Below are 20,267 nucleotides of genomic sequence, written 5' to 3'. Positions count from 1 at the left end.
TGAAGGCTGCTATCAAATCCCCCCTCACTCCTCTCTTCTCCAGACTAAATAACCCGTTCCCTCAGCCTCTCCTCGTAAGTCATATGCCACAGGCCCCTAATCATTTTCGTTGCCCACTGCTGGACTCTCTCCAATTTGTCCACATCCCTTCTGTAGTGGGGGGACCAAAACTGGACACAATACTCCAGATGTGGCCTCACCAGTGCCGAATATAGGGGAATAATCACTTCCCTCGATCTGCTAGCAATGCTCCTACTAATATAGCCCAATATGCAGTTGGCCGTCTTGGCAACAAGGGCACACTGCTGACTCATATCCAGCTTCTTGTCCACTGTAATCCCCAGGTCCTTTTCTGCAGCACTGCTGCTTAGCCAGTCGGTCCCCAGCCTGTAGCGGTGCATGGGATTCTTCCTTCCTAAGTGCAGGACTCTGCACTTGTCCTTGTTGAACCTCATCAGATTTCTTTTGGCCCAATCCTCCAATTTGTCTACGTCACTCTGGACCCTATCCCTACCCTCCAGCGTATCTACCTCTCCCCACACCTTAGTGTCATCTGCGAACTTGCTAAGGGTGAAATTCATCCCATCATCCAGATCATTAATAAAGATGTTGAACAAAACCGGCCCCAGGACTGACCCCTGGGGCATTCCGCTTGATATCGGCTGCCAACTAGACATCGAGACATTGATCACTACCCATTGAGCCCAACAATCTAGCCAGCTCTCTATCCCTAGTGTTTTACTCTTGGCTGTACTACTGTTAACATTCATGCTTTATTATACATTTTCAAATGATGATTTTCAACACTTTAGGTTAAGTTAAAATCATTGTTGCCATAGAGGGAAATAGCTATGGAAGCCAGAAATGTGCCAATGCCAGGAAAAACATGAGCAAGCTAATGCCAGCTCTGAGATTCAGTAACAGGAGAATTTTAGGATCCCCACCACTACTACCATTGAGTAAGGTTTCTCAATACAAAAAGATAAAACCCGTGATGGGCTTGACTGACATATTACTGAAAGCCCTCAGTACCTGGGGAGAGCAGGACAATCTTTCCTGAGGAGGAAAGATCCTTTACAAAAGAACTATGCTGTAACCATCCATTTCACATTCTGCAGATAGTGTATCCTCCCATTAAATGTTATTTTTATAACCAAAATTATTTGATGTACACTTTATGACTAAAACAAAGATATACTATAATTGCAGGAGGACATTTTGGACCAAGTTTTCAAAGGATGGTACCTAAGAGATTAACTGCAAAATGTGCAGATGCAAAGAGGAAATGGCATAAAAAGAAAAAGTGTTTGTAACTGCATCTTACGCAAGCTATACATAATCGTTTGGGCCTTGGTGGCATTTGTTACTATGCTTTCTGATGACTGAAGGCAAAGCATTAATATTGCCAAGGTGGGCAGTTATCTTGTGATAACTCACATCATGCACCCTCTATTGTGAGAGTCTAAGTGTGTATACCATTTGGGGTGACAGTCTTTTAGAGCCTCTCCCCTCTGTGAGCATAGGCAGTTCCTTCAGGGCAGCCAAGAACCAAGCTGGGAGTCTCCTCTTCAAAATGCTCTACCTCAATAAAACCTTCCTGTGTCACATTATCCTGAGTTATGCCTTTCGGTGAAAACATTCTCCAGATATATATTTCACCTGTCCCTTATTTTAGCCCAAATGTATCTGTCACCCACAATAACACTATCAAGAAAGGGGAAGACTGAACTTGAAACCTGTGATCTATAATTAAAATCAAAATAAAATGTTTAAAGTCTATTAATTCTCACAGAGAATCCTGCCTTTTCTTACTTTGCTCCACTTTGCATCCTGAGTTCCTCATTTCAGCTTCGGCAGCTTGCAAGGTATATTTAAAGGTTCTGTTCTTCCATCAAAACACACACACAATTCCCATTAGTAACAATGTAAATTATGAACATATAGAATACAGATTGGACCTAGTATCTTTATCATCTTAATGCTTATGCAATATTAAGGTACAGAGTGAAAGATTTTCAAAGACAAAAAGGTGCACTTCAGTGTCCAATTCCTAATGAAAGTTGACTCTGATTTGTGCCTTTGAAAGTCTCCCCTGTACTATACTAATTTAGTTTTCTTCACAATTTAATGTCCATAAAATGTTATAGTGAAAAAATTAATGTTTCCCTGGCTCCATTATCATATCAATTCCATCGTCTATGTCCACTTTTTCCAAAGCAAAGTATAGATGATTAAGGAAACTTTGAAAGCCATTTTCACCCACCAAGTAAACTGTATCAATTTTTTCCAAACCAAATACTAAAGTTTTTCTTAAAAATACACATTGCATGGGAAGAAAACCCTGAAAATAAATGGACCAAAGAAGGATCGGATGACTTCTGTCTGGAAATGAAAAATAATTAACTTTAAAACACTGGCAAATATTCATTGCAAACAGCATAATGCTCCGGAGTTGTTTAACTTCAAAACCCAAATTGCTCCCCAAGTATTACATAAGTTTTGGCTGTGACCCAAACAAGTAAGAAGACTAGAAAACCGTAGGCCCGAAAAACAACAAAGGCCAGATGCACATGGGAGACTTAAACACCTAAAGTGGCAGTTAAGTCCAACATTTAGACCACCTGACACCACTGACCAGCTTGGTGCCAACCTCGTGCCTAAGCCCCAGCAAGATTCACAAACCAGGCATTCTCCCAACTGTCTCACTGCAAGGCCCAGTGCAGTAGGCACACTCAGAGGCTTCTTAAGAGCACACTTACCAGATCTTGCACATTGTTGTCATGGTACCCATGTCCCCGCTCATGCCCAATAGTTAGCACCCTCATCCAAGATGTGGGAGATCCAAATTCAAATCCTTCCTCTGCCTGATTCAGAGCAGGGACTTGACTCCTGTCTCCCACATCCCAAGTCAATGTCCTTACCACTGGGCTATGATTATGCTGAGGTAGGGCTCTCTCGAGCTCTTCTGTGGAAGCTGTTCCACTTTGTATAAATGCTTCAATGGGCCATTGTGAGTGAGAGACTAGCCTAGTGTTTAGCACACTCACCTAGGAGAGCCCAGTTCCAGTCCCTGCTCCAATGTTTGTTTAAGAATTTATACAAAGGGGAATAGTTTCAAACAGAAGAGAGACAGCACCTCACCCCATAATACGCTATAGCCCGGTGGGTAGAGCATGCACTTGGGAGGCAGGAGATCTGAGTTCAAGTCTCTGCTTCTAATCAGGCCCAGCAGCAATGTCAACCCGAGTTTCCCACATCCTGAGGGCTCCAACCATTGAGATATAGAATATAGAGGGAGTGGTAACACCATCTTTCAGTTTTTCTTGAGAAAGGACTGACCTGGCTTACACACCTAACTCAGGAGAGAATTCCTGGATGTGAATCCTGAGTGGAGACAGGTGCTCATGATGAGAGGTGTAGCCCAAGTGCCACTCTTCTCCCTCGTATTTCCTACTGGCTAGCCTAGGCAGCTCCCCGCTCAGCTTGCTGGCTTCTGTGAATCCCTTTTTTAGACTCCTAACTCTCCCTGTGCATTGTATGGGAAGCCTAATTCAGGGTTGTGAATTTAACAAGGCAGGAGATCACTTAAAAGTTAGGCATTCCAATGCCTAAGTCCCCTTTGTGAATCTAGCCCTGTGTCTTAAATGCTGTCTTTTGCAGCTTAACAATGAATTTGTTGAACGCATTGCCATGGGAAAAACCTTTCTGAAACCAAACACCCCTTCACCCAATGTGGAAAGCAGACTCCTTATCAAGATGACCATTTACTTTTTAATTACAAAGATGTGGCCATTATAAAATGCTACTTCAACCCAGCACACCAAGAAGCCAGAGCTCCCTTGCTCATGATCTCCATTCAGCCCATGCTCACTCTTCAGCCAAAGACCTGAAAGTAAACAGAAAAGTTTATAGTATCACCTCAAACTGGCTTATGTACTGTGGTGATACAGTGACACAACATGTCATGAAAGGCAACAGATTGTCTCATCTAGACTGACTGTGGAAGCTAATTCTAGAGCAGAGTGCTCAACAAGAACACAGGCCACCAGTCTGCAAGAGACTAAATCCATCCGCTCTTCTGAGCTACCCATGGGATACACACTCAGAGGGGACAGATACTACCCCACGACACTCTAAGTGCTTCCTCTATATGTACCAACAATATTGTCATTTTGTCTGTTTTGGGGTTCAAACGCCCACTCTCATCTATGCCTCTGTGGCCAAGCACTAGGAACCCAGACACACGGCTGTCTCTCTTCCCTCAGTCTCAGATGGTACAGGTAGTGAGATTGGGCTGCAATGTGATTTTCCACAGTGGTCTCCAATAGGGTTACCATATTTCCACAATCAAAAAAGAGGACACTGGGGGGGGAGCCCTGCCCCCACCCCCATCCACTCCCTCCCACTTCCCACCCCGACTGCCCCCCTCAGAACCCCCAACCCCCCCCAGCTTCTTGTCCCCTGACTGCCCCCTGCTGAGAACCCCCCACCCTAACTGCCCCCCTAGGACCCTATCTGTCCCCTGACTGCCCCAACCCTTATCCACTCGCATGGGTGGCAGGGTTGTAGAAATTTTGGTGGTGCCCAGAACCCCCCCCCCACCTGCCTAAGGCTCTGGGAGGGGGGTTGGGTGAGGGGAGGAGGTCTGGGGTGCAGGTCCTGGGCTGGGGATTAGGGTGCAGGAGGGGTGCAGGGTGCAGGCTCTGGGATAGAGTTTGGGTGCAGGCTCCGGGCTGGGGCAGGGGGTGGGTGTGCAGGAGGGGATGAGGGGTGCAGACTCTGGGATGGAGTTTGGGGGTGGGAGGCGTGCAAAGGGAGGGGGTGCAGGCTTTGGGAGGGAGTTTGAGGGCAGGAGGGGGTTTGGGAGGGAGTTTGGAGATAGGAGGGGGTGCAAGGGTGAGGGCTGTGGGGCTGAGGGGTTCATGATGCAGGAGGGGGCTCAGGGCTGGGGCAGAGGATTAGGGTGCGGGGGGCTGAGGGTTGGGGCTGGGGCAGAGGATTAGGGTGTGGGGGGATGAGGGCTGGGACTGGGGATGAGGGGTTCATGATGCTGGAGGGGGCTCAGGGCTGGGGCAGAGGATTAGGGTGCAGGGGGATGAGGGCTGGGGCTGAGGCTTTTGGAGCACCCGGGGCTAGGGTGGAAGGGCATGGTAAGGGCAGCCTGTCTTGCCATTAGTGGATGGGGGGCACTAGGACCTGGGGGCAGCAGACAGCAGTTGCTGCTGGCTCTGGCAGTACAAGCAGGCAAGGGAGAGGCAGGCAGGGGGGCGGGACCCACGGGGGGGGTGGCAGGTGGAGGCCGGGGACCCACCCAACCCTCCCCCTGCTCCCTGACTGCCCCCTGGGACTCCCCTCACCATGCCCATGTCCACGTGTAGGCAAAACACGCTGCAGGCAGCAGGGGGGGAGCAGGGGAGGGGCTCTGGCTGCTGGAGGCCAATGGGAGCGGCTCAATCAGGTCCAGCCACCCAATCAGCAGCCGCACTCTGCATGGAAGGGAGGGAGGGAGGGGAGGGGAAAAATCCCGGACCTTTTAACTTTGTTACCAATTCCTCCAGGACGGCTATTTAGAGACGCAAAAGCCGGACATGTCCAGGGAAATACAGACGGATGGTAACCCTAGTCTCCAATACACACTGAACGGGATGGGTTCAACAGGCAGCTGGGCAACTGTGCAATAGCATCCTCTAGGGAAACAGATCTCCATCCACTCCAACGGTCTGCAGGCAAGCTTCATGGTCAACCTCATGGATGGTTGTTCACAGATCTAAAAACAGATATGGATGCTTGACCTTTGTTTACTGGCAAGGAATTCATTGACCAATGAATCAGTGAAGTGTCAATACCACAGTCAGGCCAAAAACCAGATTGAAAGATGTCTAGGAACTCAAAGGACTACAAAACCAGCAATTTCTCAGGATTAGGAAATGCTAGAGACACGGCATAACTGGTGTGTGGTAAAGCTGTCTCTATCCAGAGACAGAGTGTGCTTATTGAGGGAAGCTGGCACCTTGTCCTCCCCTAAAGTGGTGTTAAATCTGTGCCCGTAATGGTCACAATGCTGCCTCTCTTGCTTGCACTAACCACAAAAGGCACAAGTCTGCCTTGTAGTTGTGGCCTACAGCTCTTCCTGTACTTCTAGGAATCCCCTCTGAGCCAGGGAGACTACCTGAATCTCAACCAAGGACCTAATCACTGTTGCCAGCATGTCATACTACCTGTCCACTAGGGTGAGATGGCCCTGGAAACCTCAAAAAATCCCAAGGCCAAGAAATGGGAGCAGGGGGTGGAGAGAGATTCCTGCTGATGACCACTGTGGGCCATGCTGTGCAATTCAAGGGTGATTTTAGCAATACTTAGCACTTACATATAATGTAAATACATTAACTATAGCTTTTAAAGTTGCATGTAGCACTAAACCAGTTCTAAACTGACACTTCAAAAGGAGAATGGTGATGTCAAAATAAAGACTCGGTGTGCCTATAACTCAAAGGCAAAATTCATCTTCCTGTGTTGTCTGCATGTTAGTAAATCCCTCCTGAAAGGAAAAAAACCAAACATTTACGTTGTCTCAGAAGCTATAATAAAGATAAAACTGTGATTTTCTGATTTAACATTTCTCAAACAGTTCTTCCTATCCACATCTGTAATATTTTAATAAAGAAAACGGGAAATTGCTATTATTGCATGGGACAACTAACATCTGCTAGGGCTTTTCAAAATGTGTGCTAGTTGTTAGTTTCTATGTCCCTGGGAATTTTTTTAATTATCGGTTAGACTATTTAACAGAATAACAATTTTATACTGTACTAGAGAACAACCACAATCTTCTTTGTACACATCTCTTATTGAGTGTAAAGCCCTGTCAGCCCTTTTGTTCTTCTGTGGCTTTCTTCCCATAAGAGAGATGGCGTTGGACAAGAACCAGCTCTCAGGGTCTAGTCAGCACAGAACTGGGGAGATGGACAAGAGGGTCAAGAAGCAGAGAGACCTTGTAGGGCCTTTATGAGCCCAGATCTAAAGCCTGAACGCAAAATATCCGCAGTGCTAGCAGATTCACACATCAGAGTATTCAATAAAAGCACATATGCTGCAAAGAGCAGAATTTTGTCCTACACGTAACACCTCTGTTCTTCATAAACAAAACTGAGATGTATAAGGGACAAAGCTATCTCTGAGACACTGTCATTCATTTTTCTTTAATGATTACTTTAATAACCTTGTTTGTAAACAACTTATTCTCTTCATGAAAAAACATTGGCTTTATTATATGACACATCACATAATCATACAGCAAAAGCCAACATGGTTCTAATTTTCTCCTTGTTCGCATACTAAGAATATTGATATGAGCACAGCAGTTAAATATGGTTTATTAGTGAGTCTGCTTCCTTTGCTGTTTCTACAGCTGCCTTGCAAGGATTAAAATACAACCTATATAAAAAGGACCATTTGAAAATTTCAAGAAGGGTGGATTTAAAAATTAGAAAGGGGATAGCCTCTTGGATTTTATAGAACAGTTTCTTTAAATTAGGTAATAAGATGGACCCAAAAATGCCAGTGTCCTAAATCATTGTTGTGTGCAAAACTGGACTGGAGGTTCCAAAGTTCAGAGGGAGGTAAAGACAGATTAATAGAACAAATGGTTTAAAGTTTTATTTTAATCTTTTTCTTCACTGGCTTCTTGTTATCCGAATGTTTCAGATCCATGCTTATGGAGATAAAGGTCCCACATCCAAAAGGCCACTGTGATCAGTGTCCTGGGAGCAGCCATTCTTCCATTTTAAAATAATTTAATTCCAAGCAGAGAGTTTTTCAAAACAAGATTTTAGGATAGGTGCTGCAGCAAAATATCTAACTAGACATTTTTAGGAACTTGCATCTTTGAAAGTTTTAAACCAGCTACAACAGTGTGTTCTGTTTCTTTTATACAACACTAAGCATCACATGAGAATACTCTGTAACCTAATTAATGTAATATTTATTTCCTCCGAGTGACTACAGAGCAGCTGGATTATGCAAGTCACTGCCATTTTAGCAGAGGAATTTTTTCACCATCCTACACCAAACAGTTGCTGGAACAATACCCAGTAAACTGGCAAGTCCCATAAATTGAATATTTGAACTACTCTGCCTAGATATACAAACAGGACGGCCCAACTTTCCCAATACTCAAACTTACTGAATGCAATAAGTTCTCCTGTGGGATTGGAAAGTTTGCTCAAAGTATACACACGGCAGAGGAGCATAAAGTTTATGATTAAGTCATTACAAAGTAAATCTGCAAGATTGCAAGTGAATTGCAGCCTACGGTGCCTCTTCTGATGCTTTGAGTTTCCATCACTTTCCATCTCTGAAGGAATTGGAGTCCCACTATACTTTCCAGGTGAAAAAAAACTAAGAGTTGATACAGCAGGACAGGAGTTATTCGTTGCATTATCATCTCATTTTAAAAATATCAGAGCAAAACCCAAGTTTGATCCCTGGAGTCACAGGCTAACATTTCATTAAGTACTCCTTTTTAAGAGCCATGTTAATAAAATTTACACTATGCCGTCACTATGTAAGGTTGAATATAAAATGCAAGCTATTGTGTTGCAAAGTGCTTTCATTCCAGAGGATTGCAGAGTACTTTACCAATGTATTCATACGAGTTATATACTGGGATCACTTCACCCCTCACAGAAATGCAAGCCACATCTAAAGTCAAAACAGACAGTAACAGTAGTGTGCAAAACGACACACAGTTTTGGGCAGAAAGTGAATGTGATACTAGATAGTAGAAAGTGCAGGAGAAATGTAGGAAGGCAGAATTTAGTTTCTGAACTTGGAATGTGGCCTGGGATATGGTATTAACATAGTTTAAAAAAATAAATCATGGACATTTTATTCACTACCCAGGTGCAGGGACTCTTACAATTTAACCAAATTTTGGCACCACAAAGGGTCCTGGCTCCAAGTTAGAGAAATCAATCAAGAGGAAGAGAAAGCTACCTATTGAATCAAGACCTCTGACTGTTGCTCCTGGATAGGATACCTCCAAGAAACAGCTAAGTTCTGACCAGATCCAAACTTGAAGAGAACAGCTTCCTTTTTATCCTGGGAGACCTGTCTGCAAGATTGGCTAAAGTTAGATTGTGTAATTAAGTAAGCAAACATATGTCAGCTCAGGACTGGTAACTATCTGTGAAAAATAGAAGCATCCAAAGAGATTTTGCTACAAAGGGCATAAAACCAACCTGGCCTGCCTTCAGTGTAATTTTGATGCTGTAACTCCCAAAATGGAGCGTCAGGCTAGTTACCTTATTAGGCCACACTATACTGGAGAGGAGATGACCAATGATTATGAACGAAAACCACATTTTTTAAGCTTTTTTAATAATTCTCTGATGTTTCATGATAAAACACAGTTCTAAAGTTAACACTGGCACCTCTGATCCATAACAAATTGCATTTTTCATTTCAAATACAAAGGAAAAGGCATTTTAAGAAAAGATTAACTTTTAGTTAGCTACATGCAAGCAGAAATAAGTTGGACACTGCAGCCAATACTACTTAAATCAGACTTGGTCAAGGAAAAAAATTAATATTCCATGATTACAAAATTGCCCTCTATTTAAGTCCCTTTTCTCCCCTCTCAAGGGTTGTTGGGTTTTTTTTTTTTGCACACAGACCCAACAGAAATATAGCTATCAATACAATTATATTAAGAGGCCATACATACTGCATTCAAACATAGCTGCCCCAATGTGTTAAGTTAGAATTTAACGCCTCAAGTATTCCTATGCTGTGTAACAACATATTAATGCTTATATGCTAATTTTATTTTTGAGCTATAGAACAGACAGATTTCTAAAAAGGCTGTTTCTTTCATACATTATTACATTTCTTGATATACTACCTGTTCAAAAAATGGATTTTAAGTTATCCTTACATAAAAACAGAGGTAGCTAAGTGGTAATATTTCTCAAATGCTATTGAGTTATGCAAGGTCCCAAGACATGATGTGATTTAAAAAAAGCAGTTTTATAAACAGTCAGGATGGATTAATTTTAAACTTGCTTCAGAGTAGTTTGTTTTTCCCAGATGTTAATGCTTTCTAACACAAGTATAGCTATTTGTATTTAGCTTTTGTCACCGAGGACAGCTGCTACATCATTGTGCAAACATGATAAATGCATTTATTAGGCAAATATTTGAGTTCCATTCAAGTACTCTTAACATAATAAAAATAAAATAACACTATATGCCAAAACTGATTTACTGCTTAGCTGTACTTATGAAAATTTAAATAGTGCTCTTAATTAGATTAAGGGAAAGTCAAATATTCAAAACATTGATTGTAAGATTGCATGCTTTTACGGTCCCCAAATGATAGTTGATTCATTTAAAAAAATTGTGATAAAGAAACTCTTGATTTGCATTTTCTCTAGCATCTTAAATATGTTGATTAAGAAAGTGCCTTCTTCCAGCATTACAAAAATGTTGATTAAGAATGCATCAAAATGAAAGTAGCAAAATATAATTAAAAGTCAAAAGTGAACCGAAATTGAAATGGCCTGCAGTGGCCAAAGATTTTACAATCAGGTTAGTGTAGGCAACCGCTGGTGCCCAAACACAATCGATTGCGGGATTGGGGACATTGTTTTCTCAGAACAGTTAAAATGGCAACAACTGCAGAGGGGGATAAAGATTTGAATTAGTTGCATTTGCTGAAAAATATTTCAGCACTTTAGGTGCATATGTTTACATCATGTCATACTTGGAAGTTAATGAAACAGGTCCATGAAATCCTACATTTCAATTTATATTACCTGTCTGCTAGGGGAGAGGAAAAAAATTCAGCCCCACTGGATTCATCTAAAGATGGACTCATTCTGCTGAAGTGTTCCTGATTCATAGCATCCATAAAACCCACAACAGAAACACAATTCAGGTTTTTCTAGACCCTTAGCAAAGTATTGATTTTTTTTTTCAGATGTCAAAATTATATAAGCCAATTTGTGTACTTGTTTTTTTCTCATAACTTTGCCTTACATTCTGATGTACAAAATAACGGTTTTTGTTTTTCATACTGGCCAAATATTAACTTTGATAGGTGATTATCAGTATTTACATCTGGTAGGATTCTCTGACTTTGGCCTGCAGGGCATCACAGGTCTTCTTGGCATCTCCTAAAAGCATAGCGGTGTTGGGTTTGTAAAAGATTGGATTGTCCACAGCTGCATAACCGACACCCAAAGATCTCTTCATAACAATGATCTGCAAAAGGAAGAGTTTATATTTGACATAGCACATATCAATCTTCTCCCTTAGTGCAGGAGATTTGAATATAATCTCAATACACAAAATAAAATAAGGGATTTGATATTATGCCCTGTAATAGATCACTTTATGGGTGCCAATATATATATTCAATGTACTACTTGCAGGCCAATGTCACTGTGCCACATGAACAGGGTAGATAGGTGGTCTCCAAGTAATGTTCCACATTCCTGTGCAGGAAACATAGGTTTGATTCTCAGTCTCCACCTCACCCCCGGCATAGGTAAGGTGTGTTCCTAGATCCCAGGGAAGGAATGGCTTGCTTTAATCAAAAGCAAGACCAATGGCTGACTAGGGACTGTACTGGCACACACAAGCCCTAACCCAATGCTCTCCAGCCACTGAGGGTATGACTACACTACAGCCGGGAGAGAGCGCCTCCCAGCCTGGATAGACAGACTTATCCTAGCTTGGCTCGAGCTAGCATGCTAAGAATAGCAGAATGGATGTTGTGACTTGGGTGGCAGCTGTGGGTCTGAGTGTGGCTAGCTAGCCCAAGCCTCTGCCGGGTCCACACTGCTAGTTTTAGGATGTTAGCTCAAGCCAAGCTAGCATGAGTCAGTCTACCCAGGCTGGGAGTCTCGCTCCAAGCTGCAGTCTAGACTTACCCTGAGGACGACTAGGAGTGTGAAGAATTATTATACAACAAGGGTACACTGGATGCTGTACAAAATACTAGAGAAGCTAAAAATACAATGAAAATGGATGTAACGAAATGCAGGACGTGACACCTTAATTCCAAGTGCATGTAGCATCTCAGATCCACAGCACGCGAGATTGGGCAATAATGATTCAGTTAAAAGTCTTATTGCACACACAAGTTACCTATGGAAACTCTACTCTTGACCACCACATTTAAGGTTTACTGTGCAGGGGAGAACACATTTAATTAACCAGGCAGAAAAAGCTGACTACAGAAAGATGTCAGAAAGGCCCTTAAAGCATGATTAAAGAATCCCCTGACATCACTCCCTAATGTTTGATTGCAATGACTGGGAAATGGATAAAGTGAATGATCATCTTTTAAAGGTGAGTTACCTAAAGTCCATTGTTGGCTGTAATATTGAGGTGATTCAATTCTCAAGAGTCTTCCATGCTCTCAAAAGGTACTTAGTTCCAATCCACAGTTAACCATTTCAGGCTGTGGAGCTCCAAGAAGCAGGCATAGCTTGGCAAAATGGTGCCTTCTTAGTCACTACAGTTTAACTGATTTTCATCCTCTAGAAGTTGAAAAATGTAAGACTATGCCAGCTTCAGGAGCACAGGTTTTTCCACACCTCTAGTGAAGTCTCTTGTTCGCCACAATCTTTTCATCTGATGTAGGACAGCTCTACATTATTTTTACACCTTGTCTGTCACAAAGGAACCAAAGCAAGACTTTGGGACTCAAGAATATTATACAAACAAAGCAACTGCTCTCTTTTAGAGCCCAGCCTCTCAGTAACAACAACAACAACAACAACAGAAATATTTGAGTGAAAGTCCAGCACCAATATTTGATAAGATCACATTCTTGGTAACTATTTTCCAAGATAATATTGTGAAATAACGGGTTGTCAGTTCTGACATGGGTCTTTTAGAACAAATAGGCTTGGGATAATTACTGCTAGAGCCAATTAAGGAAATTAATCAGCAGACTTGGAGGTAGGGAAGTTACTGGAGCATAATGTGAAATGAGGCCATAACAAGGCATTCTGCTTGCTTATATGTATTCCTCCAATCATGATAATGGGCTATTGAGAGAACACTAATAATAACCCCATCACTCTAAGCACTTGAGTGTTTCAGGATGGCAAATCTGAATACTGAGAATTCACAGTAGTGATGAAGAATAATTGATAACATTTGTACTGCTGCACAGATAGATGTAACTCTGCTTCTTATCCACACCTCACCCAAACAGTATCTCTAAGAATTTTCTACATGCTAGATCTTTTTTCAAATCAGACTAACTCCTTTGGCTGCTTTATTAGTTTCACTATCTGAGGAATGATAGCTAATAACGAAACTACATGGCTGTCTGTCCACTCCACCCTTCCCCAGGCCAACAGTGCCAAATATACTTGCCAACAGAATTCTACTCTTTAGCCTCGTGAGTTGTAGCCACCATTAGCTTCACTGGATCAGAGCACAGCAATATGCTTCTATTGCAACATTACTGATGCTCTGAAGTGCACTTCTGAAGTACAGAATATTCTGTTGTGCACAGCGCAGTACACGATGGGAAAACTTTGTACGCAAATAGAAAAAGTAGGATAATCCTATTAGCATCTCCAAACAAAACCGTTTTAAGAAAAGGTGGCTAAATGAGATTGCTACTATGTTTTATTTGTTCGCCTTACCTGTTTTGACTTCCAAACTTCTAGAACTGGCATTCCAGCAATGATAGAGTTAGGATCTTCTTGAGCTGCTGAATTAACTGTATCATTAGCACCAATTACAAGGACCAGGTCAGTTTCTGCATTAAAAAAATAAAAAGGAAAAAACATAACTTGAAAAATCAGGAACAATACAGAAGTTACTACGGATATTGATTTGCATTATGATAGAACCTACAGTGCCAGCAGAGAGTGTACAGTGCCTCACACAATGGAGCCCCAAACTCATCAGGAGAGTTCCTGTCCTGAACAGCTTACAACTTGAATGCGGAAGACAGACAAAAAGCGAGCATGGACACTGGTATACAGAGGTGAAGTTTCTCATTCAACTGGTCAGTGGCAGAGCCAGGAATAAAACCCAAGTATCCTGACTACCGGATCCAGTACCCTATCCATTAGTCCATGATGCCTCCCTAAGTTAAATCCTTTTACATCCACAAAGTTTCACAAACAAACTGAAAAACAGAAATTCTAGTATGTGGAGCCATATTATCCAACGGATCAATAGTAGCATCGAAGCTTTTAGATACCCAGCCACTTAAACTAATGGAGTATCTAGTACCATTATCTCCTGTTGACCAGCCACTACCGGGAGATGAGACAACACATGCCACTGGTTTCACAGCTATTAGGCCTTCACAGCAGAGTAATGTATAGATCAGAAATCCTGTGCTGAATTTTAGGTTCTGGAGAAGAGTGTTCTCTAGTGGTTAGAGATCTTTTTGCCCATTCCCAGCCTGTCTCCGTCTGTCCCTATCTCTTAGCACAGGGGTCAGCAACCTTTCAGAGGTGGTGTGCCGAGTCTTCATTTATTCACTCTGATTTAAGGTTTCGCGTGCCAGTAATACATTTTAATGTTTTTAGAAGGTCTCTTTCTATAAGTCTCTAATATATAACTAAACTATTGTTGTATGTAAAGTAAATAAGGTTTTTAAAATGTTTAAGAAGCTTCATTTAAAATTAAATTAAAATGCAGAGTCCCCCGGACCAGTGGCCAGGACCCAGGCCGCTGAAAATCAGCTCGCGTGCCGCCTTTGGCACCCGTGCCATAGGTTGCCTACCCCTGCCTTAGCATATCCCTTTCAGCCTGTTTCTCTCTGCTCTTATGTTTCCCACACTATTTCTGTTCCCCCACATCCTGTACTTCTACCCTTCCCAGTCTGCTTCTGTTCCCCTCTATTCTTGTTCCTGTTCCTCCCTATTCTTAGCCTGTCTACATCTCCTCTCTGCTCCTCAATCCTCTACTTTTGAGCCAGCCTGCTTCTTCCTTCTCCTCCATGTTCCCTCAGCATCAGCAGGGGAAGCAGTGAGAATACAGAAAGGGGTGAGGGGGAAGAGAGACACTGCCCTCAGTTCTAGTACTTGGTGCCATGGCCAAGGGAAAGTCCTGCTCAACCCCTGCAGCCTTGAGTTGGAGCATGCTCAGTGCAGATGGAACTTTGCAGAATGTAGTTGCCAACCTCTAGCAAACCTCTACTGAACATGTGGCATGGCAATTTTCAGAGGCTTATACCTTGGCCAAATTTGGGTGAACGTTCAATGAGGACAGTAAGAGGCACCTTTCTGACTCCAAGGTAACCCATCTGCCACATTTCAAATCCCTGCTCCAGAGCATAAAGGCATTAAAATTTGTTAATGAAGCATATGCAAGTACGTTTTAATTCTTGGCAAAACATTTTTCTCTAACAATGTTCACAAAACAGCTGAACTGTTTTTGTCAAAACGTTCCAAAAGATTCAGCCTGAATGGTTAAAATTTGGTAAATTTATAAAGCATATAATAAGAAAGTCTTGTAATAGAAAGCATTTAGCAGATGTGGAAACAATGCGTATTGTTGCCTTTTGTTATAGACACGTGCGCAGACAAACGACACACATAGTGTATTATATCTGGCTCTATTTTCATTTGAAAAATAAACAAAAAATAACCACTGCAAGTTTAATATACTAGCAAATAATGTAGTTTTAAAGTTATCAATCTCTCTAACCTGGGAAGTCTTCATTGATCTCATCCATTTCCAGCACAATATCATATGGCACACCTGCTTCTGCTAGTAGCACATTCAGCTGACCAGGCATCCGACCAGCCACAGGGTGAATACCAAACCTAGCCAAAAAAAAAAAAAAAGGAACTAACCATTAGCAGTTATAGCCTGTTTCATTTAATACTTTAAGGATGTAGCCAAGTGTGGGATAGAACGCTAGTTCCTAAATGTGCTAATACCTACAGAATTACTCAAAAAAAAATTAAATCTCCAAAGACAAATCACATGTATTTTCCAGCATTTCCTGGGAGTTTGGGGAGACAGAGTGGGAGGGAAGGAGCTATAGAAGATATCTGAAATCACATAAAACCACTAGATTAAGATTTTAAATCTCAACCCTTCAGCCTCAAGGACCACAGATTAAATCCTTCAGAATAAAGTTGTGCCAAAACCAAATTCGTGTGTTGGAAACCACAAGCAAGAAAAGCCCCTAAATTTGCCCCTTCCCTGAGACAAGATGGCCATTTATAAGGTTAAAGCACCATTGACGCATCCAGGACAAGAGAAAAGGTTTCCAATTCTCACTGATTTTATTGGAAATTGAGTAGATTTTAACTTTTATTTAATGGAACTAGCCCTTTTAGTATGCTGATCCACAAGGAAGCTGCCTCTGGAGATCCTGCAGCAATGAGAATGACAGAGGCACTCCCAATTACAGCAGTGGAGGAACTAGTGGCAGAGGCTTTCCAGATAAGTGAATGGGGCTGTCAGGAAATGCATGGCTGGTGAACACCATAGCAACAGTGAAGTAAAGTTTCCACAAGGTAATATTCTACTTCAATAGGGTGGGGTTTTTAAATAGTTTTAAAAATAATTGCCTTTTTCCTGCTCCCTTTTGGCTGACAAATCCTTCTGTCACCAGCCAAAGTGAGACATATATGCCAAACATTTGTGTCAACCTCCCAAACAATACTAGAAGAATTAAAAACATATGAACAGCATATTTGTCTTTGGCTCCCACAACAGATGTTATCAAGAATTGCAAGTGCCACATATTGTAAGGGGTGTGACCAGAATCAACAACTCTCCTATGAAAAATGGAAGACGATGTGGGGTGTTCCACAACCAAAAGGTATCTCCCAACTTTCTCCAGAAGAATCTTCAAGGCTAAGTTAGAGAGAGAATACTTTACTCTGTTGATTACAAATAAAATGTATCCTTTCAAGAATTCAGACTCAAACAGGAGTTTCCTTAAATTAAAGTTTGTCCCAATTATCTAGGACTTCAGCTGCTTCTGGATAAAATTATTTTAATTTCTGAAAGATGGGAACCATTGAATTTATCATGGTAACAAGAGTAATTGCCATAAAATTACTCTCATGAAATGGGAAGATTAAACTGGGGCGAGGGGGGGAAAAAGGCTGTGTGCTCTACTTTCTTTACTTCATGTAATGAACTCAAACGGGGCATTAGAAATCTGTTTTTAAGAAGTTGGCATGTAGCTCTTTGCATCTTTTCAAAGAACATGACAATCTCCTTAGAATGAAAGAGGCCACTCCATCTCATGGCATGTATCTCTCTAATCCCCAGACTCTGACATTATTAACAACTTTATTCCAGTGAGAGGAAGACAAGAGTAAAACAAGTCATCTGTACTTTGCTTGATGTATTATGCTGTAACTTTCAGGCAAAATATGATACTATAAAAATATAAGATTGGTGACAGGTTAGATCTACTTTGTTACAAATGAACTTTGTCAAACAGAATTATGACCATTTCATCTGGCAGTCATTAAAAGAAAAATGCAAGCAATTAAGGTCTTTACAGTAGGAACAGAAGTCTGGTCTCCTTAATGATGATTTAGTTTTTACTCAATTTTTTTTATTTTCTTAGAGTGCACATTTTGAGAGATCTCCTTTTCTTCTCCACTCAATATTTTACCATATCAAAACTTTGACAAAATGTACAAAGTTAGCATTGCAATTTTTTCTACCTAACAAAGCCTTACTTAACAGTTCATCTCTTCCCTTTCCTCCAACACACATTCAGGTGACACCAGAGGATACAATTATAGGTATATAAAGTTTTCTAGTACCTTACATCTAGCAGTGCAGCAAAACTACAAATAATGCAGGCCAGAATATTAAGTCTCTACCATATATCCTAATGACATCGCAGGGCAAGTTTAGATAGCCAAAAGGTTATTCCCAAACTGGAATTTAACCAGGACACCAGAGATAATATCCACTATTCTGGGTGAACAGTAGATGGAGTTTTAGCCATAGAATTTTTGGTGAAGGCACATGGTTGTTTTTTTCATCTCATCTAAATGATGGCACCTCCACAGAACAGTTCCTCCCAGCATCACTAAGGCTACACACACAGGTTAATTGCACCTCCCTACTCCTACTTTATAGTCCCCTGCTTATGAATCCAAAGATAATATGGAGAGATTTGTTTCTGTAAAACTGAAAAACTGTCTTAATTATAAGGCTGCTTTTCACCCTTATGTTTGAGCCCTATATAGCATAGAGTCTCAAATATTTCCATACTGAGGACCATTATCGTATAACAGATTTTCTCATGGTCATTTCCTTCCCACATTACTAGTCACAATCCAACATGTTCCCCAAAGAAGCAACGGTGATCAGCACATGAGAGTAGTACTAGGACAGAATTCAGGAGATAGGTGCTAACTTGCTTTAATCTCATGGGTATGACCACTTAGCTGCAACTCCTCCCACTATTTTGATTTCTTCAACGGGTGCAGGTATTTACATTTATCAGACCCAAATCACCTCCTTGTCTGCAGCCCCTACTTCTCTAGTCTCTCCTCCAAGCCACGCTGTAGGTGGGTTATGTTGTCCTATACGTTTGATACCCTCCAGTTTTGGAGTCAGCAATTTTGATCATGGCTGAATTTACACAAAGAAATGCCAAAAGATAATTAAGTGACTTCAGTTCCTGTACAGCAAACCAAAGAATCAGAGGTGTGATAAAGGAGTTCTTAAAGAAATATAAAGGAGCTCTGCTTGAAGACTGATGATTAAGCAATTGAAACTTGCTAGGACAAGAGAATTGTCTTTCCATTGTGCATATTTCATCATTACAATGGAATCAGTTCACAACCCCCACCAGTGGTCCACAAACTACAGTTTTTGAACCACTGATGTATAGTGGATACTAATTTTCACGCTGTACAAATATAAATTTAGAATGAGAATAATCTGTTCAACTACCAGTAGTAAGGTTAAGGCAGCTTGAACATCAGCTAATTTGAACTCCACGTTCAAAACCAGACATACTGAATGATCACTCCACTCAGCACTATTAGATGCTGTGACAAGATGCAAGTACAGTAACTCCTCACTTAACTACAACCTTATGTTCCTGAAAAATGCAACTTTAAGTGAAACAACGTTAAACAAATCCAATTGTCCCATAAGATTTAATGTAAATGCGGGGGGTTAGGTTCCAGGGAAATTTTTGGCGGGCAGACAAAAGGCATAATATACTGTACAGTACTGTACTGTACTGTACTGTGGTTGGGAACTGCCCCGGCTTACCCCACACAGGCACAGCCCGCTGCAGGCAAGGACACTAGGAAGCATCTTTGCAGCAGCAGCTTCCCCAGGGAACAGGCTCAGATTTTGCTGGGAATGCTCCAGGCCCGCCTCTTCCTGTCCCCGCTCCACTCCAGGCCCACCTCTTCCCACCACCTCCTCTCCGGAGCACGCCAGGACTTTCTGGGAGGTAGGAGGAGGAGCGGAGACGCAGGGCTTCCCCGCTCCTGCCCCTCCCTCCCAGAAAGTCCTAAGCACCGCTGTTTGGCAGTGGGGGGAAGCGCTGGGAGGGAGGGGGAGGAGGCAGAGAAGCGGAACTTGTGCAATGCTCCCTTGTAAAGTCACTGCTCTTCCACAGAATCTTACAAGCAGGCAGCCAAACGACGTTATAAGGGAGCATTGCACAACTTTAAACTAGCATGTTCCCTACTTGAGCAGGGACGTAACACTGAAACAACGTTAAGTGAGACAACGTTAAATGAGGAGTTACTGTATTGTTAAACTTTGGTTCAAGAGTGGAATGGAAGCCAGTTTTATACAAGAGCTGCCCAGGAAGGAAAAATAACACATTATATTTAGCTGGTAAATATTTGGGATCCTGATACAGAGGACAATACCTAGAATCAGATACAGGACAGCAAAACAAATAGGACAAAATATTAACAGCCTAAAGCAGGAGCGGGAAAACTTTTTGGACTGAGGGCCACATCGGGCTTCCGAAATTGTATGGAGGGCTGTTTAGGGGGGGCTGTGCCTCCCCAAACAGCCAAGCATGGCCTGGGCCCCGTCCCCTATCCGACCCTCCCTGCTTTTCGCCCCCCGACCCCCCCCCCCCCCGGCCCCCCCCCCCCCCCACCCCCCCCCCCCGTTCCCTGTCCCCTGACGGCCCCCCCAGGACCCCTGCCCCATGCACCCCTCCCTGTCCCCTGACCCGCGCCCCTGACTGCCCCCCACTGCCCCATCCAACCCGTCCTCTCATTCCTAACTGCCCCCCTGAGACCCCTGCCCCATCCAAC

At 42.4% G+C, this 20,267-nt stretch overlaps 1 protein-coding gene across 4 annotated transcripts in view; it reads right to left on the bottom strand.

The window, feature by feature from the left end:
• Positions 1-9,367: 9,367 nt before the first annotated feature.
• The window catches only part of NNT (nicotinamide nucleotide transhydrogenase), a 63,836-nt gene continuing 52,936 nt past the window's right edge, over positions 9,368-20,267 (bottom strand). For all 4 annotated transcript variants that reach the window (XM_026649078.1, XM_026649079.1, XM_026649080.1 and 1 more), the window contains exons 20-22: positions 15,691-15,809; positions 13,668-13,783; positions 9,368-11,262 (exon numbers count right to left, since the gene is read on the bottom strand). In XM_026649078.1, the coding sequence (XP_026504863.1) occupies positions 11,113-11,262; positions 13,668-13,783; positions 15,691-15,809 (385 nt within the window). In that variant the 3' untranslated portion in view covers positions 9,368-11,112. The remainder of the gene's footprint in view (positions 11,263-13,667; positions 13,784-15,690; positions 15,810-20,267) is intronic.

Source organism: Terrapene carolina, unplaced genomic scaffold (assembly GCF_002925995.2).
Source record: "Terrapene carolina triunguis isolate 2854851 unplaced genomic scaffold, T_m_triunguis-2.0 Scaffold69, whole genome shotgun sequence".
Lineage (NCBI taxonomy): Eukaryota > Metazoa > Chordata > Testudines > Emydidae > Terrapene > Terrapene triunguis.
The sequence above is the reverse complement of the archived record's forward strand: the minus strand, read 5'-3'. Positions and strand labels throughout refer to the sequence as shown.